Below are 22959 nucleotides of genomic sequence, written 5' to 3' on the forward strand. Positions count from 1 at the left end.
TTAGTTTTGCTATTTATATCAACGGGTCAAGAATAATCATAATCATAATAATAATAATAATTTTATGACCCATGATCTATTATGAATGTAAAAACTTGGTATCCAAAAAGGTATAGCGGCTGTTTCCAGTTTGCCTTGGGTAAGAGTATCTCAATAGCCAGAAACAATGTTTAGAGATAATTTGCAGGATTGTTTCAGATTGGAATTAGGATGATTTGAATGGCTTAGTCTAGCAAAACACTTGCTTTGCAGAATGATTGTACAAGTGACGTGTTTGATCTAAGTACGTTAGAGGTGTAAACAAGCCGTTCCGCTTGTCAGCTACTCGTTAACAACTCAAATTGAGCCGAGCTTAAATGAGCTCGAGCTTTTTTTAGTTTAGGATCATTTTTAAACGAGCTCGAGCCGGCCCCCCAAGCTTAAACGAGCTTTTTATTTATATAATTTTGATTATATATACTTATATAACTATTTTTATGTTAAAATTATTAAGTAATAAATATTAAAAAACCGATAGTTATAAATATGTATGTTACTGATTATATAAAAATATATAACTAAAATAATTAAATAATAATAAACGAGCCCGAGCTTGAAAAACGGCTCTTGAGCGGCTCGTTTACACCCCTAAAGTACATCAACGTGTTTGAAATGGTGTTTTAACAGATTTTGAGTTTATTTGAACATGTACAAAATAGTAAAATGTATGTGCTTGGTAGTAGAAATTGGATGTCTTGTGTATACCATCAACCATAGGTAATGCAGTTAAGATGAATGTGTTTGTTTTATGATTACACAAATAAAAAACCACATATTTGCTGTTTTTCTTGCTTAGAATCGTATAGAAGAACATTAATTTGTAGTGCTGTTTAGGTTGAAAGACATAACATACTGAATCGTATGAGTAAGTTGTTTGTTAATGTTTTCATGCATTTAGGAGAGGTTTCAGGTGGTCAAAAATGTCTGGAAGAAACCGTATGCCTAGAGGGCCCCATGACGGCCCAATACATGTTGTGCACCGGGGCCCGCCTTACCCCGCTGTTCTTGAAGAAGAACTTGAACTCCAGCATCATGATATAAAACGAATCATGGCGGAAAATGGACACGTTGTTGAAGAAAATGTGACTCTTCAGAGGGAGTTGACCGCAGTCAAAGATGAGATTCATAGGTTAGGTCAGATCATCCCCCAACTGCATGCTGACAGAGAAGCACGGGCCCGGGATATAATTCAGAGAAGAATGAAGCTTGAGGCTGAGCTTCGTGAGACCGAGCCTTTAAGGGCTGATGTTAGTCATTTAAGAAACGATGCTCAGAAGTTAAACTCGTTAAAGCAGGAGTTATCTAATCAAGTTCATGCTCTTACTAATGATAATAGTAGATTGAGAGCTGAGAATGAACAGGTGGTGGTTATTAAGAATGATATTGATGGGATGCGTAAAGATCTTGTGGAAATGAGGTATTATATTTATTTGATTATTTTTCTATTGATTTGAGTTATTATGACTAGCATGTTTATGTAGGAGGGAATATGAAACAGTGAAGAAAACAAATGAGGAACATTTGATTCAAAAGGAAGCAATGGAGAAAAATCTTATTTCAATGGCACGTGAAATAGAGAAGCTTCGAGGGGAGCAGATGAGAGCACGCGGACTTGGTACATCTCTTCGCATATTTATTAGTTTAAATTTAATTGTTCATTCTTAGCGAATAATGGCAAATGTCTCAAATACCCTTCATCAAGAACAAACTTTTTAATATGAATGCAGGTGGTGGAGGATATGGAATGTTGAGTGGAAGCCCTGATATGAGGTATTCGGGTGGTGGATATGGTGGTGGTTGGGGATCGTATGATCCTCGAGGGCCGCCACATCATTGATATCAGTAACATCTTTGGGTGGTTGGTTGTAGTGGAGTTTTTTTTCTCTCTTTGCCTGTTGAAAACTAGTCAAGTTAAAGTCAAAGCTACTTTTATGTAATGGGTGTAGCCGTTAATTATGTAATTTGGGTCTGATTATTGTAGCTGGTCTTTGTTAAGATGCCTGGTGGCTTATAGTTGTTAAGTGTGGTATAATAGCAAACAAACAATTATTGTTCTAATGCAGGTTGAATGCAAGTGTGACATTAACCATAATCCGTGTATAATGTTCCTATAAGTAATTATTAACCCAAACCAAAACTGAAATTAGTAGAAGTGATTATGATTGCATCATCTAAAGGCAAATTAAAATATGTACAAAACGCCTGCTACAAACCAAATACTCACCTAATCACCACCAAACCCAAAGTGCATAGTTTCTTTACTTGCTAAAAACCAAATAATCACCACCTGCCTACCACTAAACAGTCAAAACGCCACCACAACCAATGCACGAGATACAAGTGTTTACGGCTTCACATTCCACAGTACAACTGTCAATGCACGCTGTACAACTCATTACATGTTCTTTCAACATTCTCGGGTCATACAACTACTAATGCATAGCATACTTATAGCATAAAACCAGCTCTTATATATACAGGTGCAGGCTATAGCCTGCAAGTACCAGCAAACAGAGCAGGAAAAATGCCGGAATACTGTGTGACGGGCAGCACCGGCTTCATAGCAGCGTACATTATCAAATCGTTGCTCGAACAAGGTCATACTGTTCGATCCACCGTCAGGGATCCAGGTACACCAAAGGAACAGAATATTCAAATGAATAGTATTCTGAAGCACTCTTACCTGTGCAATGACCACAAATATGCAAAATACAGATTTCATTAAAATATGTTATAACTATCAACACTCATGGTGTGTCAATTGTAATTATGGGTGCATGCAGTAGATTTTCAAATTGCCAAAAATGGACATAAAAGTAAATGAGCAGGGCAAATTTTGTATTTACTGTGGCACTCCCCATATGTGGTTGTTAAAGGTGTTAAGTATCTTGTCAAGAACACCTTATAACATTCAAAATCACATTAAGAGACAAGTCAGTCTAAAAGAATACATCATTTCTGATAAGACTTGGATGATGGTGATTTTCAAATCTTGTTAATCACCATTTGAGTCATTTGATAGATGATATGTTTCTATATGACACTTGGCATTTAATATGGGGTATCATGGTTGTCAATTTGCAAATGTAGTGTATGTCTTCCATTCGAATATTAATCTTTCCAGCTGTTTATGGATGTTATATCCTACATAATTCCATTTGAAACTATATTTTATCTATCTTAATTCAAGGTGACAATTTATTTGTGCACGAGCAAGCATTATGACAAATTTAATGATATCCACACGACTATTTCTTCTTCGCATATTTTGTCAGAAAAGGTTGAAAAAGTTGGATACCTGATGGAGATGAAAGGGGCCCACGATGGACTAACGCTTATGAAGGCTGATCTCATGGTGGAAGGTAGTTTTGACCAAGCTGTAGATGGTGTTGATGGGGTTTTCCACACTGCATCTCCTGTGCTTGTTCTATACGACAACAATATTCAGGCAACTTATACCTTCAAAATTGCGTTTAACTAAATCAATTAATAACGAGGTATTACAAGCATAATGATATTGACTACAGGAAACGCTAATCGATCCATGCATAAAGGGAACCATGAACGTGCTGACATTGAACGTGCTGACATCATGCAAGAAAGCAAAGAGTGTAAAAAGGGTAGTGCTGACCTCATCCTGTTCTTCGGTTAGATACCTTTACAATGCCCAACAAATTTCTCCTCTTAACGAATCACATTGGAGCGATACTGAATACTGCAAACAGTACAATGTAAGGAAATGTGTTTATCGTTACATTTTTAAAAGTTGATTAGTCTTGACGATCATCATTTGAAAGTTATTGATTTACTTCCATAGCTTTGGTACGCGTATGCCAAGACAATAGCAGAGAAAGATGCATGGAATGTAGCAAAGGAGAGCGAGATTGATCTTGTTGTTGTAAACCCGTCATACGTGGTGGGCCCGTTGCTTTCACCGCAACCAACAAGCACACTTCAATTAATACTTGCTTACATTAAAGGTAACAAAAAACGCCATTTAAACTAGAGATCACAAAAAGGCAACAACTTTTACAAATGTTTCATATCAGGGTTGGTAGATGAATACCCGAACACAACAGTAGGATTTGTGCACATAGATGATGTGGTGGCAGCTCATATTTTAGCAATGGAGAAAAAAGAGGCCGCAGGCAGACTCATAGTTTCAAGCACGGTGCCTCACTGGTCGGAGGTCATTCAGATTCTTAAATCAAAATACCCGTCTTATCCTTATATAGACAAGTAAGCCTCTTACATATATTACAACCTATTCAAGAGATCAATACTAGATCTTGAATGTTGCTTACCAAATAAATGCGCATGTCGTTAGGTGTAGCAGCCGACAGGGGGATAACAACACGCATGATGGACGGGAAATACAACAAGTCAAATGTAAATTTTCCAATTTGTGAAATTAAAAACGAGTTCAAAATGGAAAAAAACTAGAACCAACAAAAGAGCAAAGGAAACGAACGGCTGACACACCATGGGCTGTGGCAGAATTAAAACATGTACAAATGCTCATTCAGCAAATGGTAGTAGTGATCAGCAAATCTTAAGGTCATCATCCAGCCTACTAAATTGTCCCAAGAGATTCCCATGATTGTCAATCACAAGCATGTCAATCCCTAAACCCGCCCAAGGCGGCTGGTTTTCCTCTTCGTCCTCCGGAGAATTAACAGTGGAAGTGGTCCCACTGCCGGTTTCACCACCACTGTCGGGGAGCATGAGTTCCTCATTGGTGGTGAAACTGCGAGCGGGACCACCACCGTCTAATAATCCAGGTGGAACTATATCCTCCGCGTAGCTCCACCTGGATGAAGAGGCGTGCTTCATAGACTGAAGAGTCTTTAAAGCCTCCTCTTCAAGATCACTATCTCCTTCGGGTTCGGGTTTCGGTGTGAGGGTTTGGTTAAATCTCCTCCTAGCGAGAAACTCTTGCTTCTTCGCAATATAGGCATTGGAGGCTTCCTCGGCGGTGTTAAACGTCCCCAACCATATCCGTTTCCGGGTAAACGGGTCACGGATCTCGGAGGCCCATTTGCCCCACCTCCTCAACCGAACTCCGGTCAATTTCTTCCGTACAACTGGTTCATCATCGCGAATGAGAATCTCGCAAACAATTCGGCGTTTGGATGATCGGTTTTCTTCTGAATCGGATTCGTCGGAGGATGAGTCGGTGGCTTCAGGGTCGGAGCAGATGACTCGAATTTTGCGGAGGTTTTGGCCGCTGAGTTGTTGGGTTGAATTTGTCAGCCTCTTGTTGGTGGTTACACGGTGGTCCGCCATGGTTTGGTTAGGTTAGGTTAGGTTAGGTTTTAATTTAATGAGGTGGCTATGAAATAATAGGGTATGGGTATAAATTGATAAACAAGGTTAGGCTCTTTTGGACCAACAGAATATTCTTCGTTGTCATGCTCGAACCCTCCTCACTTTGGGCTTAAATTATGGCCCTTTATTACACGTTGGCTTCAAACAATGTGTGTTTGGACCTTTGGGGATACCGGACCGGGTTCTACTAGAGGTGAAAAAAAACCCAAACTTGGAACCAAATCCGGAACCGGGTTTTTTTATACCCAGGTGTTTAATGCCCGACCCCACCCGTAGGTACGGATAGGGTATGCAAGTCGGTACCAAAACCTGCACCCAGAACCGGACCCGATTTGTACCCAGTAATTCCCGAAAACCGGAACCGGTTCCAATACCAGGTTTTTTCAATACACAAAAATAGGATTTTTACAATACCCGAAAATACTCGGTTTTAGAATACCCGGTTTTATACCCGACCGAACCCCGATGCGGCGATGCATAGTGTATGGTTTATAGGTGTAACATCCTACTTTTGATCATAATAATAATAATATATATTTCGTCTATTTTACTGTGGGTCGTTATCGTTTTAGATAAATAGAAATGAGTTGGGCTAGTGTTGGGTTAAATGGATATGGGTTATGGACTTTGGGTATAAAAGAAAGAAGTAGAGTCCATGGGCTTGAGCCCATGATCCCTAAATATATAAACCTTTAATCATCCATTAATCATTCATTTCACATATTCCATACACCATCCAAAACACATACTTAAGCTTTCTCTCTAGTTCTTCCTTTTCTCTAGTCGAAACCAAGAAGGAAACCGAGCACCGACCCAAGGTAATACCAGTATGATGTTTTATTAACTTAAACTCGTTATATTTAGTTACGAAACAACGAGCCGACACCGTTACATCGTTAAAGTCACGAGATTCGGGTGGAATCGGGTATAAACCGAACCTAAGATGAGCTTAGGGGTCACCCTAGCTCAGATCTGGATCGAACGAGACGAAAAACGGTGAAAAACGAGTTAAAACACGTTTTTCCGGCAATGGCGGCGGCGGAAAGTGGTACGAGGTTAAGAGGAGTGTCAGGGAATGTTCTGACATTCCTTGACCTAACCCTAGTTCGCTAAGGAGGAACTAACGAATCAGAAGTAATTCTCTAGCTGATTCGTCTAAGGGAATATAACGAATTAGCTTTAGTTCGTTAAGGAGAAAAGATAGCGAATTACCCTTGATTCGCTATAGTTAAAAGATAACGAATTGGAAGGTCCAATTCGTTGCATAGACTGGTTCGCTATGGACTAATTCATTATGAGTCCAGTTCGCTAAAAGATCTAATTCGTTAAGAGGACTGGTTCGTTATAAGAGTTCAATTCGTCATAAGGTTCAACTCGTTAACCAGACCAAACGAATAAGGTCTGATTCGTTATAAAGTAATGAATGGGTTCATTCGCTATGAACCCCATTCGTTAAAGGACTGGGACGAACTAGAAGTTTAACATAATGACAGAACGGTCCCTGAACTTAGAAAAAAAATGAATTAATTACAATTAAGCCCTTGAACTTTTGAGTTAGCGAATTAAATAATGATTTAAAATCCTAATGGAAAATGTGTTACGACAGTTAATAGAAATAAAATTTTTCCAAGCTGACCTGGCAGCTCGACCCCAGCCAGGGGCCCTGCCCCTAGACCCCGCTGCCATGGGCGCTGCCCCCGGACCCCCGTTCGTTGTGGGTCATAAGTAGACTAGAAAGACGTTATAGATAGTGATAGATAATTGATACGTGTAATTATTATACAGTTAGCCTCGCCCAACTGAAGAAAGGAATAACAATTAACGGTGAACGTAACCGACTTCAGGTGAGTTTCTAGCCCCATTCCTTGTTATGTTTTCGGGACTGTGTGCATACTCGTTGTGATTAGTTAATACACTTATCCTAAGTGATAAGTGTATGCCATATATGTATTATGTGAAATGTATGAATGGTTTCTTGCCAGTACATGAACGATCTTCGGAATTGCATGTACTGCCAGGAAATGGTTGATGTTATATGTTTGTTGTAAGATGAAGAATGAATGATGTATGTATGTGCGAAACTTACGATTATGTATATAGTAAGTATGTTAAGGAGGTATGGAAGAAAGGGTACCGGACCCTAATAATATCCGAGGATGGAGGTTACCGACCCTAATAATATCCGAGGTTGAAGGGTGACCGGAACCTAATAATATCCGAGGATGGAGGGTACCAGACCCTAATAATATCCGAGGTATGTAGGGCGAATGCTCTTTATAACGTAAGGCTAGTTATGAATGTATACGAAAGAACGATGGACATGTTAAGTATGTAATGCGTACCTACGGGCACGTATATGTGTACGTAAAGTAAGTTATGTGATTAACTAGAACTCACTCAGCGTAGCTGACTTTTAGTATGCACGCAGACAAATAGGTTGAGGCAACTCGCATGATTGAAGACACATGGCATGGAATCGAAGATACTAGCATCTTGCAGAAATGTTATGATGAATTAAAGACTATGTTTTATTTTTAAATGGCTATAAATGTTTGGTAAACGAGATTTGAAAGTTATGTAATATATTATGGTTGAAGTTATTATATTCCGCGTAAAGTTTTAATTAACTCTGATTTGTAGAACTGTGTTTATGAGTAAATCCAACACCAAAGTAAGGCTACCGGTAACGGGGCCTTACAATAGAGACAATACTGGAACCGACCCCGACCTGGGTATTGCCAGTACCAAGTTTTAGAATACCCGGTTCTACTTTTGAATGAGGGATCAGAATATTATAGGGTTGCAAATACCCGTTAACTAGTTTTTGAAATAACCGTAACCGATATTTTGGTCCAATTGAAATAACTAGTTACGATCACTAACCGATATTTGAGTGAAAAATCTCTAATCTATGTAGCCTTTCGATTCGGTTATTAACCAGCTAACCAGTTACAAAATGGTTTGTGTCTCAAAAGGCTAAACCCATTCCTTACAATCAGTTTTAGTCAATTACCAACTCGTTTCTACTGTACTGGATAATAATTGATCTTGGTTTGATTTGGTTCGGTTTCCTATTCCTGATCAGTTAAGCGGTTAGCATTTGCACTCTTCAAAAGACGGGGTTGAAGTGATTATTGATAATTTCACTATTTGAATACTTTCACTAAGTAAATTTCTAAATGCCTTAGTCAATAACTTATTATAACATTAAATAAATGCATATTATTTACGAAACTAATTAATTCATCAACTCTATTGCGAAGGGTGCCTCTACTACATCAGTTACGACTCTACGAGCATCAGAGCATGGTATAAACACACTAATGTGGATAGTTTAATGTAACAAAAATTCATTATATTAATCAAACAAGACAATGAATCCTCAAGTTTATTACAACCAATCAACCATAGGCGTGCACAATTGGTGGATGAAGATTGACATATGAACAAAAATATAGTTACACAAACTCTAAATATGGGATGAGGCCTAATTTTGATGTGCCATGATCTTCCATTTTGGTCTCCTCTCTTTCGTATTTCAACAAATCTTCTGTCAATTCAAGGGATACGATGACGTTCATATTATCAACAAAAGCTATAGTTATATTATATTTTTATGGTGATAATTATATGAGTTGTTACCGTACACTTTTACTGTGTTGGTTAAAGCCGTAGCAAAACCCAGTGACAGTTTCCAAAACGAATGGGTTTGTCACCAGGGGCGAAATATAGTTAGGGCCCGGGTGACCCCCCCTTTTTTGCGTAGTACTGTAACTTTGGCCGTTTTCGATCGAAAATTTGAGGCAACCCCCTCGTTTGTGAATTTTTTTAGTACATTTTGAGTCCGCCCCTTGGTATCTTCGTCCATGATTCGTCACAGTTTGTCACATACGACCAAATTGCTTGAGGCCGTATAAAGATTAGTGAGTTTTATAGTACAAATATCTTGGAGTACTTATTTTAATGCTTGAAACACTTTTAATTTTAACCTTTGAAGGTTTTGCGTACTTGCCATTTTCATGTATTTCGTATAGGTATACGACTTTCATGTTAAATTAATTTAGACTGTTAACTTTTTTAAATATCTATCTCTATAAATCTTCCGACATAGAATATTAACGACTTGTGAATATTCGTTCTTTAAGAATGTAGATATGTATACTAAACAACTATGAATAATACATAGATCGACGGAAAAATCTTAAGGTACTCTTATGCATGTGTACAACTATATCAGAATAATGTGCATAAATTTGTATGGGTTGTTTGTTTGATACTATTCAAATTATTAAGATGTAATGACGAGAGGTGTTTCTTCATGTTAACCGTGATACCTATTGACGAGAGGTGTTTGATGCTAGTGAAATCATATACGCACAAATTGATAGACTGGGATTGAATATGTGGCTAATAAGGGGAATATTGTTTAACGGGAGCCGGACCACATAAACGGCTTTGTTCTTAGCAAGTGGCCACTAAATTTCTATGGGTATTAATTGACAGATGAGAGAATACTCTCAACTCTCAAGAATGGCTCGTATTTTATGTACAAAGATAGGTCGTACATTATGTTTACTATATTATAATTCATTTGATACTCTTTAAATACATAACTTTAAGAGAGACACATTTTTATTCTTTGGTTATGTGTTGTGAGTGTTATAGAGGCGTTGATACAATCGAAATACATTAATTAATTTTAATATATATATTAATTAAATTTATCTATTATTTTATTTTTTATTATACTCAAATTAGGTTTCTTTATTATTTATCTTTTTTAAGTTTTATATTTCTTTTTTCTTATAGATTGTAATTGTTTCAATAAATAAAAAAAAAAGAAATTTGTCTCAAATTTTGTTTCTCTTCTTCTTCCCTTCTTTTTGGAGCAAAACCCACTCAACGGGTCTATTAGAAGATTGACTATCTCGAATCGGTCTCTAACAATTTGGTGCATTCATCAATTGTCCTCATGCCTCCTTTGTCACGAGACGACCTGATCATGGCCTTGGTCGAGCGGCTTGACTGATTGCTGTCACATAATGCCGCCATGTCCGCTCAACAGGCCGCTCACATCAAAGTTCTACACACCTCCATCACATCCCTCGCAGCCACCATCAACAAACTTACCGCCGCGTCGGATCAAACACAACCACCGCCACCCACTCCAACAACCGCAACAACCATAATACCCATGCCAAAAGTAATTGCAATTGTTGAACCATTTATTCTCCTGCCAAAGGGTGGACCTTAGACAACCGAAACACCCCAACAAAGGATGTGAACTATGTATCTAAAACAAAGAAAAGCACAACATCATCACCTCCTTCTTTTACTTCAGTTGAGACCTACCATAGCCAAACTACTTCCCCTCTTAAAGGTGATATCTCCAAACCAATAGCGCATGTTGATCCAGTGTCGTTTACCCCAGTTGGAGTTCATAATTATATTGCCAACAAAGGATCAGTCACTATTTATAGACTATACGATAAATACTCATCAACATGACTCTACGTGTATGTGGTTCCATATGTGTTTCCAATGCTTAAATTACCTAAGAATGCATGCATAAAAACGTTAACAAAAATTGTTGGTGAGTTTCACAGGTTTATATGATATCTAAAAATATGTGTTTCTTGGACAACGAGTCAACCAATTTCTCAGACAGTTACCATGAGCTCTATGATCAAGACCTAACAGTGTTTCTATGAGCGCCCGTCTTGATGTTCTAATGCGAAAACATCGAAGTCATCTGTTGCACAAATATCACCCACTAGACCTCCAATCTAAGTTAGTGCGACTAACCACGTGTGGGGTGTGTTAATCCTGAATAGTACTATTTACATTGGCCATGTCTACAATAGTTAATGATCATAGATTCTAGGGGACTTTCGGTGCATTAATGTTTCCAACCCATGCAACAAAATAAGAATGTGTTTTTACTCATTTCCGAACATGTGTTTCTCCATGCATCCCCCCCCCCCCCTCACATAGTTTCAAAATAGTTTAAAAAGGGGTTGTGAGAATCACCTGATTCTCAAACATGTGCTAGATAATATAAAAGTCCAAGTCCCGTCCTACAAACGTCCCAAAACATGTAATAATAATTTAGGCCTTATGTTTCGGTTTGGACTGTTTCATGACCGTGTTTCACCCAACTACTTAAAAATTTTTCATTCGAGTGTCACTTCTAAACATGTTTCGAAGACCCGTTGGTGATAAACTTCGAGTTTCTTTATTTATATAAACTTATATAAATATCTATAATGTCGATTTTGTTTAATAACACCAACTTGTCTTTGCATATCCGAACGTGTTCACTTTTAATGTTAAAATATTTACACACAATATACATTCCGTTTATAGTGATCTACCTATTCTAATAAAGTAAAATAATTGTAGACACGTGTCAGTTTGTGGTTAATTCTCACAATTTTTCCCCTCCAAAAACTAATATATGACATATATTAATAATTATTCATTTTCCTTTTACACGTGATTTATATTATACTAATTACATGATTAATTTATTCACATTTCTTTTAAACTTTATTTATATTATATCTAAACACTTTTATAAAAATAAATATTTACATATTATACTACTATATATTGTTAGAATATATTTCACAATATACTTGGTGAAATCCAAAAATCAAGAACGAAATGTGTATTTTAAATATTGAAAAGAATATAATTTTAAATCTTATCATTAACATATCATGTTATATATATATTGTTGAAGATTGTACATAAAAAAAACAAAAAGAACTATAATATGCTTTTAATTTATGAATATTTTTTTAATCATTAAATTATAAATATATGCTTAAAAGTTGATCAATTATTTTAAAATAAATCTATTTATCTATTGGTTTGTTTGTACATTGTCATATAAACTTATAAGTTATAAATATATGATTTAATTATATCTATTTAGTTTATTCGGTTAATTTAGTAAACTATACATATATGTGTTAAATTGTAAGGATAGTACATACCAATAACTTTCAAATATAATAAAGTTTATCATATTTAGTTTTTTTGGGTTTTTATTAAGGATTTATATCTATTTAGTTTATTCGGTTAATTTAGTAAACTATACATATACGTGTTAAATTGAAAGGATAGTACATACCAAAAACTTTCAAATATAATAAAGTTTATCATATTTAGTTTTTTGGGTTTTTATTAAGGATTGTTTCGGGTCTTTTGCGGAACTTAAATTTGATTGTTACGGGTTAAAAGTTTACAAATAAATCGTTTGGTACAAATTAACTACATTTGGCTCAAATTTGTTACGGGTAAAAAACGGTAATCTAAATATTTTTAAAAATTTGATAATGCAAATAGATTTATCGTCTTACGAGTTCAAAGTTTTAACTTGAAAATGTAAAACAAATGAAAGTTAGAATTTTAAATGTGATTGAGTTTCGAATTTATTTTTAATGACATTTTTGGAAATAGTCAGAAGATTTAGGATTTTGCACATTGAGTATTTTTTCCATAACTATTAAAATTTAAGAAAAATAACAAACACTTCCGATATGACACCTTTAGGCCTATCTATGCTTCTAACATTTATCAAACTGAATACATTTTTGTCAGCATTACTTTTTCCTTAAATAGTGATCAGAATGTTCAATGTGAAACATGTCAAACAAAATTATGCTCAAGTGAAGTAAAACATTCACAAAATCGAACGGGTTAACATGTTATTTTTTTGTCAATCGGCAAAGTCGAGAAGCCCCTCAAACTTATTAAAATATTTTTCATGGTGTAGCTCAAAACTATTATTACATGTAAAGTATTCTCCGAAATTAGTTCATAACCAAATTTCTATCAATTATACATATATGATACTGAGAATATATTTTCAATATATTGAGTGTTCTTAGGTATGTTTTTGCAAGTGCATTATTATTTTTTATTAAGTTCATTTTTTTTGGAAATAGAAAAATCATTTTATGATATAAATAAAATCAATTTATGTATAATGATACAAGAATATGTGTAATACATTTTTCTATATACATTATGTATAGCTTTATTTATAACTTAATTATTTAGATCATCACGTGTGTTACACGGGCTCTAAAGTTAGTTTGTTTAATACCCAAATTTCATAAAAGATAAAATATAATTATATTTCATGTTTCGAAATACCGTTTACGTTCATTAAAGTCTCGTAATTTAATATATCCCTTTACTCGTATACTTTTTTTTTAACAAACTAACGCATTTCCGAAAATGTTTTTAATCTCTTATACGTAACTACCCTAAATAATTATGTGTGGACATAAAATGAACGTTTCAATAAAAACCATTTTTCAAAATGTGTATATATTTTTCAGTGCACCTATATACAGTGTTTTAAAAACCGGTTCAAACCGGATTTCATACAATAGGCCGGTATTTTGAGTCCGGTATTTTTGACCAGTTTGATAGAACATCGTGTCGGCGGTTTTTGTTTAAAATACCGGTTTTACCAGCAAACCGGTTTTAAGCCCGAGAAATTTTTGATATCTGAGGCTTATATTTTTTCAAAATTACTTTTAACCCAACAATTAACATTCAAACGTGTAAACTTTAGGACTATTTTTTTTTAAATTGAGTGGTTTTGCATTATTTTTAATATGGATTAACTTTTGAATTATTTTTTTGTTATAGGAATCATTTAGTTTTGGGTTCTTTTTGGATTGAAGTTACATTTATAGAAACTTATAAGGTAAACAGTTCAACCGATTGAACCTCCCGGTATAACCCGGTTCAACCAGTTGTATCATTTTTTAGCTCAATCTGATACAAGTAAAATACCGGTTTTTAAAACATTGCATATATATGTGCAATATTCTTTTAAACCCCTGTACATATCTAAACAAAGTTTGTAAATTGTAATTCTTTATATGTCTTCATTCAAGTTTCACTATATACTTAAAATCTAATATACACACATATGTAAAGTGTTATAAACCAATTTTGTACTTATTGATATATTTCAAAATCCTTCGACAATGGATTCACTATCTTACATATTGGCATACATATATGGATTTAAATGTTTGTTTGTGCAGCATCAAAACCTAAGCATGATTTGTTTGTATAGGAGCTTCTTGAGTGTTTTATATGTTTTCTACATATATGCCATAAAATTATGATTTAGCCTAACTTTTGGGTGAACAGAGGCCATGTACAAAGTCTATACTCTAGAAAATAGGTTAGGATAAGTTAGACATACTAGTGCTAGGTTTAGAAAGAAAGAAGGATTAGATGATGATCCTGGCTTCCAAGGTGGCTTCAAACTCCACTAAAGACGCCTAGAAGTTTGTTTATAATAGTAGTTTTGAAGATGAAGTTGTGTGTGTTGTGTAAAGGAGCCGAAGGATGTGTGTGTATGTATGTTGTTTTGAAATGTGGTGTTTCAAGATACTAAGTCTCCTATATATACTCAAGATGAGGTATGTTGGATGGAATAAACAATACAAGAATGGGTGTGGTTGAGTGTTGAATGAAGTAAAAAACTAATGGATATGGTCGTGGGGTGGGTTATGGATTATGACAGGGGTGGGTGATGGACCGAAGTGAAAGGAGTTAGTGAGTTGGTAGTTTGGTGAGATAAAAGCATGGTGTTGTGATGATAATGTTTGGTTCTTAAAACTTTGACTCGAAGTGAAAGGAGTTAGTGAGTTGGTAGTTTGGGGAGATAAAAGCACGGTGTTGTGATTATAATGTTTGGTTCTTAAAACTTTGACTAAATGAACGTGGGAGTTACCAATTCATGCATCATATCTTTTCCTTTTATTATTAACTATTATAAGTAAAGGTGCTGTGTGAATTTGTATGTTTAAAAAACGGCTAGGAGAGGGGTGATGACCCTAGCCATCCTCTCCCTCTCTCTCGGTTCTCTACCGCCGCCGGCCAGCCACTGCTGAAAGCCGCACGCCGCCGCCGACAGCAGCCAGCCACAGCCGCAGCCGCAGCCGCTGGTCCAGCTGAGCCGGAGCCCCGCCGTCTCCGTTGGTCGTGCCATTCTCGTTACCGGTCCACTCGTGCACCTCCACCGTTGTTTGTCCATCTCGTTTGGTCACCTAGCGTTGTCCGTTAGCCCTCGATGTCTCAACCGGTTATTTATTAACCGATGTAAAATTAAATAATGTCTTGTATGTTATTATTTTCTTTGGTTGTTTTTGACTTGTGCTCGTATCGTATGTAACCGGATCCTGTACGGTTCCGTTTTTGGTGATTACTCGTTGTAATATTCTGCTGTGTTTTCTTGTTCATTATTAATTTGATTAATAATTATGAAACCAATTAAAACCGGGTTTAATTGTTAAACCGTTGACTGATCACCACTGGAACCCAACAGTGGTATCAGAGCCTTGGTTACAACATACGAGTCGAATATGGTCTTTTCACCAGATCTACATCATAAACTTCAAGCTAGTTGAAGTTTTAGATCTAGATATGTTTTTGAGCAATCTTGTTTTGGTCAATTTTTATTTATTTTATTTGACCAAAATATTGCTCAACTTTATTTTTATTGAATATGTAAATCTGGCCCAACCTTGTGTGATTGGTTGTTTGATTTTGGCCATATGGATGGTTCAAAGTTGTATTTTATTTTCGGTTTTATTTTATTTTTTGGCCACTTTTATGGTTCAAGATTGTAATAGATAAGGCTTAGTTTTTCATTACTTGTATTAGAGAATATTGTAATAAAGAAGACCCGAAGGAAAAACCGAGGACGAGCTCGTGGAGTTCTTGAAGTCAGTGGGAGTTAGCAAAGATGACGGGATGCACCAGGAGTCCATCCATGTGGTTGTTTTTGTGTTGTGACCCCTTGACCCGATTGGTCTTGCTAATAGGCTCTAGCAAGACCAATCACCTTTTTGGCCATTTAAGATTTACATATTTTTGTTTGCTATTTTGGTTGCTTGCTTGATTATAATAGATTATAATACCACCAACCTAATACCAAATATATTAAAATAAATTTTAATCAACCAATTGAGTTTTTGCAAAATTAAACTAAATTTGATTTTCCAAAACCTTATAACTTAATATTTTAACTATTAACTTAAAATTAGTTAGTGATATCGCGACATAATAGGTTATTTAAAACTAAGTGTCCTGAGAGATGAAAGGGTTCATCATTTTGTCCCAATTACATATACAGTAAAATTTGACTTTTACTCTATTCGGTAATTCTAAAATTAATCCCAATTTAAAACTAATAGTTTATGCCAATCCTACTACAAGTCACACTTGAGGTATACTGCGAAATGTCGAGTGTTTGGAGCTAACGCACCGCACTTGTTTTCTAGCCTATCCCATCAAGGTGAAAGCGTTTAGTTGACACATCCGGCCCTTTCACACATCACTGTACTAGGACAACTATTACTTTACTCTCCTGTTACGTGCTACAGCTGTCTGGAGACTTAAAGTGGCCAAAGATGAGGCTAAACGTATCTGTACAGACAATCGTTGTCTCTATAGGCCTCATAACCGAGAGTTGTACTCTATTCACAATTAACAATCGTTGTCAGTCTGCCTAATCACTTATTAATGTTGTGTGCTACAGCTACCTTTAATAACTAGAAGCCAGATTCTCATGCTCCTATTTCATTAATGTTGTTGGGTCATTAATAATAGGATTACAACGTCGAAAATACTAATTAAATTTACTTTTGCTTTATTAATCAGATGTCATCAAACGAAAATTCACCCTACGCCTTTAAGTCTATCCTTGAGAAGGAGAAACTAAACGGCATCAACTTCATTGAATGGCACCGCAGCCTGTATGTTCTTGATGGACCTGTTCCAAACGAGCCTGAAAACAACACAACCCCTGCTCGAAAAGTTCTTGACAAGCATAGGGATGACTCGGCTGAGGTCTCCTGTATTATGCTAGCCACCATGACTTCTGAGCTTGCTAAAGGCTTAGAAGACTTTGGTGCCTATGAGATGCTGGAGCAACTCAAGGGCATGTTCCAGAAACAAGCCCGTCAGGAACGGTTCAACACCATGAAACAACTCATTAGTTGTAAGATGGAAGAAGGGTCTCCTGTCAGTGCGCATGTTCTTAAGATGAAGGGGCACATCGATCAGCTCAAGAAACTTGATTATCTCCTGCCCGATGAGATGGCAGCGGATTTCATCCACAACTCTCTCCCCAGCTCTTACGACCAGTTCGTAATGAATTTTAACATGAATGGCTGGGTGAAGACAGTGCCAGAGCTTCACAACATGCTCAAAACGGTTGAGATGAAAATTCTTTCAAGGACCAATCAAGTTCTAATGATCCGATCTGCTGGTGTAAAGAAGCCTAAAACCAAGAATCAGGGTTATAAGGGAAAAGGCAAGAAGAAGGTTACTGTTGCTGCCAAATCTGCCACCAACACTAACAAGAAAGTTGCAAAGGCATCGCCGCCGCCTCCTGAGGAGCGCCAGTGCTACAAGTGCAACAAGATGGGGGCACTGGATGCGTAACTGCCCCTGGCATCTAGCTGAGCTAGCAAAGAGGAAGGCCAATGGTGAAGGCTCTTATCGAGGTATTTCCATATACGTTATTGAACTTTTCACTGTCTCTAGCAACACATGGGTATTTGATAACGGATGTGGTTTCCACATTGTTAATGTCTTGAAGGAGCCTGAGAAGTGGAAGAAATTGAATAAAGGCAGCATGGAACTCATTGTTGGAGATGGGAAGAGAGTACCAGTTCTGGCAACTGGAGTTTTTCATTTTACTTGTCCATCTGGCCTAATTTTTCCTTTGAATAATTGTTTGTATGCTCCTGATTTGACCAGAAACATCATTTCAGTTTCGTTATTGCTTGAACAAGGTTTTAAGTACGTTTTTAATGACATGGCTATTTCTGCTTACTTAAATGATATCTTTTATTTTGAGGCTAAACCTCGAAATGGTATTTATGAGATTGATGTTCAAATTGATAAAAACGTATATCATCTTTCAAAACGTATCAAGACTAGCATCAATGATACTTTTCTATGGCAATGCCGACTTGGCCACATAAGCAAGGCAAGATTTAAAAGACTCCAATCCGAAGGGATTCTTGAATCCACAGGACCGGACTCTTTTGACGATTGTGAGTCTTGCTTAGCTGGCAAACTCGCCAAAGACTCCTTCACTCATAAAAGTGAACAAGCAAACGATCTGTTAGGACTCATACATACTGATGTATGTGGTCCTTTCAGAACCATGACTAGAAGCCATGAAAGATACTTCGTTTCTTTTATCGACGATTATAGTCGATACGCTTATGTGTATCTTATGAAACACAAGCACGAAACTTTTGAAAAGTTCAAAGAGTTTCAAAATGAAGTGGAAAAACAACTTGGTAAAACCATTAAAATGCTTCGATCAGATCGAGGTGGAGAGTATCTCAGCTCAGAGTTCATCACTCATTTAAAAGAGCATGGAATTGTTTCACAACTCACTCAACCTGGCACACCCCAACATAATGGCGTGAGCGAGAGGAGAAATCAAACTTTTCTAAACATGGTTCGATTGATGATGTGTAGAACTAACTTTCCTCACTCCTTTTGGGGTTTCGCCCTTATGACCGCCGCCCGTATTATCAACCTAGCTCCGACTAAAAAGATAGACAAAACCCCATATGAGATATGGCATAAGGGAAAGAATCCCAAATTTTCTTACCTTAGAGTATGGGGATGTGATGCTTATATCACAAGTGAGTCTGATGACAAACTTGATCCCCGCGGCGTAAAAGTTGTTTTCTTCAGATACTATAACCAAAGCGATTATTACTTCTTTCATCCTGATACAAATACGATTTCTATCAAGAGGAAAGGCCACTTACTTGAGAAGAAATTTCTCAATCAAGGAACTGGAGTTAACATTGTCGATCTTGAAGAAATTCGAGAACCACAAACAACCGCCGAGGAAGTTGGAGTGTCTGATCAACAAGTTTTTGTTGTTGATACATCAGACGTGAACACGAGCTTTCACAGAAGTAGTAGGACTTCCGTACCAAATTCTAGATACTTATGGCATCTAGATGGTCCCGAAGTCTTATTGATAGCCGAGTCCGGCGACGAGCCTACTAACTACAAATCTGCTATCTTGGATCCGAAATCCGAGAAATGGCGAGATATCATGAACGCCGAGATGCAATCCATGCATGATAACCAAGTTTGGAACTTGGTTGAGCTACCCCCCGATAGTCGGGCAGTAGGGAGCAAATGGATTTTCAAGAGAATAACCGACATGCATGGAAATGTGCAAACCTATAAAGCACGGCTAGTCGCGAAAGGTTTTACTCAAACTCAAGGGGTTGACTATGATGAACCCTTTTCGTCCGTTGCTATGACTAAGTCAATAAGGATATTGCTTGCCATTGCTGCATACTATGACTATTAGATATGGCAAATGGATGTCAAAACCGCTTATCTTAATGGACATCTTTCTGAAGATATTTATATGGTTAAGCCTGAAGGTTTTGTCGATCCAAAATATCCTACTAGGGTTTGCAAATTGAACAAGTCCATTTATGGACTTAAGAAAGCATCTCGAAGCTGGAATCTTCACTTTGATGAGAAAATCAAAGAGTTTGGTTTTGTTAAAAATGAAGATGAGCCTTGTGTTTACAGAAAGGCTAGCGGGAGCACTATATCATTCCTCATCTTGTATGTGGATGATATACTGATCATTGGAAACAACATTCCTATGCTTAAGGAAGTTAAGCACTGGTTGGAATCTTGTTTTGCAATGAAAGATCTTGGAGAAGCCGCATATATTCCGGGAATAAAGATCTATAGAGATAGATCTAAGCGGATTATCTGGCTAAGTCAAAGTACTTACATAGACAAAGTAATGGCACGCTTCTCAATGGAAAACTCCAAGAAAGGAGCTGTTCCAATGACTAAAGGAACCGTGTTGAGCAAATCGCAATCTCCGACAACGGACATTGAATCTAAGCATATGCAAGCAATTCCATATGCTTTCGCGGTTGGTTCTATCATTTATGCTATGTTATGTACTAGACCAGACATCTCATATGCCTTAAGCATGACCAGTCATTTTCAACAGAGTCCTGGCATGGCCAATTGGACTGTTGTAAAGAATATTCTAAGGTACTTGAATAGGACCAAAGATATGTTCTTAGTGTTTGGGGGAGTGGAAGAGGAGCTCACTGTAAGGTTTTCCACTGATGCTAGCTTCCAGACTAACCGAGATGATTCTCGCTCACAGTCAGGTTTCGTTTTCACTCTCAATGGAGGAGCTATTTATTGGAAGAGCTCCAAGCAGAGTGTAGTGGCGGATTCTACCACCGAATCCGAATATATAGCCGCATCGGATGCTGCTAAAGAGGCTGCTTGGATGAAGAAGTTCATCACCGATCTCGATGTGGTTCCGAGTATCCGCAAACCAATCGAGGTGTTCTGTGATAACATAGGTGCTATTGCTCAGGCCAAAGAGCCCAGATCTCATCACAGAGCCAAGCACATTCTAAGGAAGTTCCACCTCATACGGGAGATACTGGAACGAGGTGACATCGCAATAAGCAAAGTAGACACAGATCAAAACCTAGCAGACCCGTTTACTAAGCCGATGTCTCAGGACAAGCATGACCATCACAGGGATGCTATCGGTATTAGATTGTCTAGTAATTTGTTTTGATTTAGTATTTGGATGTATGAACTTTTAAACAGTTATACTTTTGAGTTCACTTTTGATTTAAAGGGTTGACTTCCAAACTCACAGACCTCATTTTGAATGACGTTGGATGTAGCTCGCATCAAATCATCTTCATGGATCTTAGTCATAGGATGCATTTGATATTGGTATGCTCATTTTGTATCCTTAGACCTGAGATACATATTATAACTTTTGTTTACTAAAGGTATTCTTTGATCAATGTCAAACGATGTTGCGTAACTGCCAGTCATAAAGACATTGGTTGGGAGTATTCTGAAGTTCAGTGGGAGTTGTATGTAATCATGATGGGATTCTGTACTCTTACACGAAATGTAACAGTTGGACATCATGGCGCCTTCGTTGATTCAAACTGGTGAAGTGTGAGGCCTCACCCAAACTTACTGTGTGTTTGATTGGACCACTTTGACTCGAGAACGAAAACGATAATGGTTGAACGCCATATGAGATTGATCTGATCCATGTCTCATTGTTTAATTGATGTCTTATATGGAAAGGATAGATGACAACGATTACTATATTTTCATTATCTTACAATAGTGTATTCCAAGATCCTTTGGTTAATGAATTTAAAATGTCATAACCTGCTAGGGGTAGCCATGTGTAGCTAGAGCACCGCTGGTTGTTAGCGTTGAGAAACTTAACCGAATCCGTCCAAGTGGGAGACTGTTGGAAATATGGACCGGTCCACTAAAGTCAACGCGGCCGACCGGGTTATGACCCGTAAGAGTTACACCTTGGGTAACGGATATTGACCGCTTACACTAGTTAACCGGTAATGACTAATAAACGAGATATGGACTTCTAATGAGATTGGGCTTGATATGGGCTTGGTGGCCCGACATGATTAACTAGTTATTTAAACTAGTAAATATGTCATTAGGGAGATAGAAGATTATTATTCAAGAAATAATAAAACCCTAGCCACCCTCTCCCTCTCTCGGTTCTCTACCGCCTCCGGCCAGCCACTGCTGACAGCCGCACGCCGCCGCCGACATCAGCCGGCCACAACCGCAAGCCGCAGTCACTGCTAGCCGCAGCCAAGCCGCAGCCACTGGTCCAGCTGAGCCGCAGCCCCGCCGTCTCCGTTGGTCGTGCCATTCTCGTTGCCGGTCCACTCGTGCACCGCCACCGTTGTTTGTCCATCTCGTTTAGTCACCTAGCGTTGTCCGTTAGCCCTCGGTGTCTCAACCGGTTATTTATTAACCGAGGTAAAATTAAATAATGTCTTGTATGTTATTATTTTCTTTGGTTGTTTTTGAGTCGTGCTCGTATCGTATGTAACCGGATCCTGTACGGTTCCGTTTTTGGTGATTACTCGTTGTAATATTCCGCTGCGTTTTCTTGTTTATTATTAATTTGATTAATAATTATGAAACCAATTAATACCGAGTTTAATTGTTAAACCGTTGACTGATCACCACTGGAACCCAAAAATTAGGTCTCTAAAAAGATTGAACGTCCGTCTATTAGCGTATAAAAAGACTCCTCCTACATGTATATTTCAGTAAGGTTGAACGAGACATTGTTCTTCTTAAAATAAAACGTGTTTCAAATGTAACAATTATTTTACGTTTAGTGCAAAAATATATAAATAATAATTTCTATATTATACCTTTTGTTTAAATACTCTCCTAGTATTAATTATTAATTATTTTTTGTTGTCTTTAACGTTCGTATGTGGCATACGAATTGATGCGTGACCCGGTAGTCCTCCAATGATTACTAATATAAAACATATGATGATGTAGACTTGTAGATATGCATTCCGACCTAACTACTCATACTCAAGCTTAACATGGATGTTTTAGATTTATTTATTATATAAAACGTACGCATAATAACTTGTTTTTGACTGGGTGTCACAGACTCCAATGGCGACCCCCATGGAAAAT

The 22959-nt window shown here is 37.2% G+C and overlaps 3 protein-coding genes across 3 annotated transcripts; 2 read left to right on the forward strand and 1 right to left on the reverse strand.

The window, feature by feature from the left end:
• The first annotated feature begins 597 nt into the window (after window positions 1-597).
• Window positions 598-2118, forward strand: LOC143620868 (protein FLX-like 3). Its single transcript, XM_077092454.1, has 3 exons — window positions 598-1456; window positions 1521-1654; window positions 1767-2118. Exons 1-3 carry the CDS (start codon window positions 960-962, stop codon window positions 1874-1876), a joined length of 741 nt encoding a protein of 246 aa, XP_076948569.1. The 5' UTR covers window positions 598-959; the 3' UTR covers window positions 1877-2118.
• A 445-nt stretch (window positions 2119-2563) lies between these two features.
• LOC143619439 (tetraketide alpha-pyrone reductase 2-like) lies at window positions 2564-4385 on the forward strand. Its single transcript, XM_077091375.1, has 5 exons — window positions 2564-2669; window positions 3315-3487; window positions 3567-3770; window positions 3857-4019; window positions 4089-4385. Exons 1-5 carry the CDS (start codon window positions 2564-2566, stop codon window positions 4280-4282), a joined length of 840 nt encoding a protein of 279 aa, XP_076947490.1. The 3' UTR covers window positions 4283-4385.
• A 9-nt stretch (window positions 4386-4394) lies between these two features.
• On the reverse strand, window positions 4395-5338 carry LOC143620872 (ethylene-responsive transcription factor CRF5-like). Its single transcript, XM_077092460.1, has one exon. It carries the CDS (start codon window positions 5323-5325, stop codon window positions 4582-4584), a length of 744 nt encoding a protein of 247 aa, XP_076948575.1. The 5' UTR covers window positions 5326-5338; the 3' UTR covers window positions 4395-4581.
• Window positions 5339-22959: the final 17621 nt, after the last annotated feature.

Source organism: Bidens hawaiensis, unplaced genomic scaffold, assembly GCF_021521415.1.
Source record: "Bidens hawaiensis isolate Kalapana, Puna unplaced genomic scaffold, B.hawaiensis_p1.1 tig00000296_1, whole genome shotgun sequence".
NCBI lineage: Eukaryota > Viridiplantae > Streptophyta > Magnoliopsida > Asterales > Asteraceae > Bidens > Bidens hawaiensis.

Bases quoted from the DNA above. Each gene is read 5' to 3' on its own strand.
- LOC143619439 (XM_077091375.1), top strand. From the start codon at position 2,564: ATGCCGGAATACTGTGTGACGGGCAGCACCGGCTTCATAGCAGCGTAC. The intron at 3,771-3,856 runs GTAAGGAAATGT...TTACTTCCATAG, and splicing joins AATACTGCAAACAGTACAAT to CTTTGGTACGCGTATGCCAA. The intron at 4,020-4,088 runs GTAACAAAAAAC...GTTTCATATCAG, and splicing joins AATACTTGCTTACATTAAAG to GGTTGGTAGATGAATACCCG.
- LOC143620868 (XM_077092454.1), top strand. From the start codon at position 960: ATGTCTGGAAGAAACCGTATGCCTAGAGGGCCCCATGACGGCCCAATA. The intron at 1,457-1,520 runs GTATTATATTTA...ATGTTTATGTAG, and splicing joins AAAGATCTTGTGGAAATGAG to GAGGGAATATGAAACAGTGA. The intron at 1,655-1,766 runs GTACATCTCTTC...ATATGAATGCAG, and splicing joins GATGAGAGCACGCGGACTTG to GTGGTGGAGGATATGGAATG.
- LOC143620872 (XM_077092460.1), bottom strand. From the start codon at position 5,325: ATGGCGGACCACCGTGTAACCACCAACAAGAGGCTGACAAATTCAACC.